This window comes from Lycium ferocissimum, unplaced genomic scaffold (assembly GCF_029784015.1).
Source record: "Lycium ferocissimum isolate CSIRO_LF1 unplaced genomic scaffold, AGI_CSIRO_Lferr_CH_V1 ctg5888, whole genome shotgun sequence".
Classification (NCBI taxonomy): domain Eukaryota; kingdom Viridiplantae; phylum Streptophyta; class Magnoliopsida; order Solanales; family Solanaceae; genus Lycium; species Lycium ferocissimum.
This window is the reverse complement of record NW_026726150.1, coordinates 11891-16666: the sequence shown is the minus strand read 5'-3', so window position 1 is coordinate 16666 and position 4776 is coordinate 11891. Positions and strand designations below refer to the sequence as shown.

Sequence of the window (4776 nt, the reverse complement as noted above, 5' to 3'; positions counted from 1 at the left end):
AAGTTTGGACACCTTTGACTGAGATGGGTGGAGGAAGTTTTGCAATCACATCTATCTTCGCTTGATCGACCTCAATTCCCTTTTAGAGATTTTATGACCGAGGACGATCCCTTCTTCACCATAAAGTGGCACTTCTCCCAATTTAGCACGAGATTTGTCTCTTCACATCTTTTCAGTACTTGACCCAGATGGTCAAGACAATCATCAAATGAATTGCCAACAACAGAGAAATCATCCATGAACACTTCCAAGAAATCTTCTACCATGTCAGAAAAGATCGACATCATGCACCTCTAAAAAGTTGCTGATGCATTGCACAACCCAAAAGGCATTCGGCTGAACGCAAACGTCCCATAAGGACAAGTGAAAGTCGTCTTCTCTTGATCTTCTAAAGCAATGTTGATCTGATTGTAGCCAGATTACCTATCTAGGAAGCAATAGTAAGAGCTCCCAGCAAGCCTATCCAAAGATTTGATCAATGAACGACATGGAAAATGGTCTTTACAAGTAGGCGAGTTCAGCTTCCTATAGTCCACAAACACGCCATCCGAATGGCCTGTACGAGTGGGAATCAACTCATTCTTTGCATTGGGCACCACAGTGATACTTCCTTTCTTTGGAACATATTGAACAGGACTCACCCACTTGCTGTCTGCAATCGAATACACTACCCCAGCATCTAACCACTTTATGATCTCTTTTTTCATGACCTCTTGCATGTTTTGGTTCAATCTCCGCTGATGTTCAACACTCGGCTTGCTGTCCTCTTCTAGCTAAATTTTATGCTCACAAATACTAGAAGGAATACCTCGAATGTCTGCTATGGTCTAACCAATAGTGCGTCTGTACTCGTGCAAAATCTCTACTAATTGCTCAATTTGTTCCTCAGTCAGTAATGATGAAACGATAACTGGCAATGTCTTATTTGGATCAAGGAACTCATACCTCAAGTGTGATGGGAGCTACTTAAGCTTAAGCTTTAGTGGCTCAACAATAGATGGCTTAGCTGGTGGAGAAGCTCTATTTGCGAGATCAAGATCAAGCTTTCTTGGGTGGTAAGTGTAAGAACCCAGAGCTCAAGCGTATTTACAGTTTCCACATAGCCCTCCATATCTTTAGCATTAAAGTTCACCAGAATAGCAGTAAGAGCCTCTCCCAAACTTTCTTCTTCCATTTTATGTTCGACAACATCATCAATCCCATCAAACAAATCAATAACCGAGATATTCTCATAAGCACTTGGCAACTTCATCCCCTTACTTGCTTGAAAAGTCACCTCTTCATCATTCACTCGGAACTTGATTTCGTTCTTTTCAGAGTCCATAAGCACTCTGCCCATGGCAAGGAATGGTCTTCCCAAGATGATGGGAATATCTTTATCAACCGCACAATCCAGAATAACGAAGTCAGCAGGCAACATGAACTTACCCACTTGTACCAACACATCATCTATAACCCCAACTGGCTTCTTGATGGATCTGTCCGCCATTTGTAATCGCATAGAAGTTAGTCTAGGCATTCCCAACCCGAATTGCTTAAAAATAGCAAGGGGCAGTAGATTGATGCTCCCCCCATTATCATACAGAGCACGAGCGAATGCATGAAGCCTAATATTACACGGAATGGTGAACGCCCCATGGATCTCCCTTCTTCTGAACTATGGTGGAAGAAATAATCGAACTCAAATGATGAGTTAAATTCACTGTCTCATGTTAAACAGACCTCTTCTTCGTAAGCAGGTCTTTCACAAACTTGGAAAATCCTGCCATCTCTTTGACAGCATCTAAGAATGGAAAATTCACTGTTAACTGCTTCAACTGATCATAGAACTTTTGACACTTAGCATCATCATTCTTCTTGGCCAACCTCTGAGGAAAGGGAGGTTTTACTTTGTACATCCGAGTCAAAGGGAGAAGAGCCCCTTTTATTATTTGTTTCCTAGTATCGACGACAACATCTAGAATATCGGCGACTTTTCTTCAACACGGACCTCATCATCTACTATATGTACATCGAATGCACCTTTCTTCCTCATTATCGGATCTAGATCAACCACCTTATTGTCATCCACTTTGAAGTATTTTATCGCTTCTCATCCTATAGAAAAAGTACGCTCCACACCACCACCATGCTTTGCATTTGGAATAGTATCACTGGGAAGTCCTCCCTTTCTAGCAGGATGCTGCTCTCTGGAAAGGTCATGCATCTGCGGTTCAAGGTTTTGAATAGCCACTGAGTGAGAAACTTTAGTCTCTGCTAGCCCAGATAATGTCTTTTCAGTGTTTTTCTGACTTGCCAACACTTTTTCAAGCATTGACTCCAACCTCGAACTACCTTGATCATTAGACTGCCTTTTGGTGGAATGTAAGGGTTGGAACTTCTGTTTCTGAAGTTACCATTGTTGTTGTTGTATCTACCTTGGTTCACTCCACCATAGTTGTTGTTGTAGTTCCCTTGGTTGTTGTTGTAGTTCCCGTGGTTGTTGTTCTATGCATCTTGCCCTTGTTGAGGTCTCCAGTATCTTTTAACTGGCCCCAGAATTTCACCTTTCGCTATATAATCTGCATATTGAACATTCTCAACTAGCGGAGGGGGACCCTCTTGATATGGACCCTCTTGGACTTGGTACATTCTAGGCATATGCTTGAGATATCTTCACAAACTTTTACCTTCTTCGACTCCCTCTCATCAATCCTTTTCATCAGTAAAGATATATTCATGGCTAGTTGTGCCAATACTTGCTGCGTCTCCTGATTATCCTTCACAATATTTTGGATCAATGGTGTCCCAAGTGATAAACCATCCGAATTACTCGAGTGCCATGCTTGACTGTGTGTAGTCAATCGATTAAGTATATCAGTAATAGTAGCATAGGACTTATTCATGAAACACCCACTAACGGTATTATTGGCTATTGCTTGGGTCATAGGATCCAAACCTCTGTAGTAGAACTTCTCCTTCAAAATATAATGCGGGAAACCATGGTTTGGACTCTATCCAAATATTCTTTGTACCTCTCCCAAGACTTCAAAAGTTTCTCCCATGACATTGTTTGAACTCATAAATTTGATCACGAATCTCGGCTCTTTTACTCGGGGATACCACTTCTAGAAAACATTTTGACCATCTCTTCCCATGTAGCAATAGAGTTTTAGGCGACTTTGTGAACTATTTTCTTACTTCTCCGGCTAAAGAATATTTGAAGAGTTTCAGCCTTGACTTCTTGAGTCACACCCCTTTGGATATGATGAGAGCATACATACCTCTAGAAAGTTTGTTATATGTAGGTGAGGATCATCATCGACTACATTCCAAAAGTATCCCTTTTTTTTGAGCATGTGATAGAGGGACTGATTAAACTTAATAGTAGCAGCAGTCACCCTCAGATGAATTATTGCAGATGCAAAGTCTTCCTCTGCTTCTGACTCATCAACAAAAAAGTTGTCGACTGGAAGTTTGTTGTTGGTCATGATCACCTGGTTCACAAGGTAGCAAACAAGGTGTGTTGGAATAGGACAAAGACTTTAAGAAGTGTAAACACTATTTAGTAATTTCAAAACCGTAATCCCGGGCAACGGCGCCAAAATTTGATATGCTCAAATTACACCTTTTAATAGTGTAAAGCGGACGATGTCAAATATAGTAACTCAACTAGGTTGGGGTCGAATCCCATAGAGAATATAGTGTGAAAATTTTACTAAACAGGTATTATATTAATCTTGCGGTCCTGGTGTATTCCAGAAAAGGGGTTTTATAGGAGTTTTGGTTTGTGCACTAATTTAGAGTGACAAATGATTTAAAGTTGTAAATATATGGGTAAAAAAAACCAAGGTTGTATCCCCTTCAGATAAAGTGTATGATCATGGGTATCGATCTTGATAAACTTCTAATGGATCGTTTGTATGGATGCACTTAACCACTATGTGAATCTAGACTATCTCCCAATAAGAAAAGGTTATTTCTTTCTATGCTTTTTCCAAAGATAAGAAAGTATGCATGAAGAACGGTTAATTATGCCAAGTAAATTCCTCTTATTCCTAAGTGAATTTATTAAAGAAGGTTTAAATCCTTGAGTTCTTGTTATTTGCTCTTACCAAATCCTAGTTATTTTTCCAAATAAACCAAAGTTTATGGCGTTAGCTAATGTTTGCAACCATTAATATGCTGAAAACGAAGAACAAATAAACCCTAACAATCTATTATGCGTATATCAATCACAATGCCCAATCACAAAATGCCCATCCTTGGGTTCACAGCCTCAGTAAAAGTGTTTAACTACTCATGACAATAAGAAAATAATAAAAGATTGAAGATTGCATAATTAAATTTTGTATTGAACTTACAAATAAAACTTGAAAGTAAACGAATGTAATTGTCTGGAAAATGTTCAAAAGTAATAAAATCCCAAAAGTAATTACTACAAGTCTAAAACTCCAGATATCTGAAATATAAAACCAAAACAGGTATTTATACAAGCTAAACTCTGAATAATTAATCCCAATCCAGTTCTAGGTCAGCTTGCAACTCGACGGGTCATCGTTGTGCTTTGATTGTCGTTGACATGTCGATGGTGCATGACGATGATCTGATTACAAAATTTCAAATCACAGAACCTCAACTGTCTTTGCATTTCGATGACCGTCGATCGTGTCGACGGTGCAAGTTGACGGTCTGATTGATACTTTACACTTTGCAGGATGTATGTCGATGAGGCAATTCGACGGACGGTCGAACATGTTGACGGTCCGTCAATCTTCCAGATCTGCATGTCATCGA

General features: G+C 39.6%; 1 protein-coding gene across 1 annotated transcript; it reads right to left on the bottom strand.

Annotated features, from left to right (window-relative positions):
• Nucleotides 1-419: 419 nt before the first annotated feature.
• On the bottom strand, nucleotides 420-1898 carry LOC132045027 (uncharacterized). The gene is made up of 3 exons (XM_059435554.1): nucleotides 1723-1898; nucleotides 1190-1607; nucleotides 420-773 (listed from the first exon to the last, which is right to left on the bottom strand). Exons 1-3 carry the CDS (start codon nucleotides 1896-1898, stop codon nucleotides 420-422), a joined length of 948 nt encoding a protein of 315 aa, XP_059291537.1.
• Nucleotides 1899-4776: the final 2878 nt, after the last annotated feature.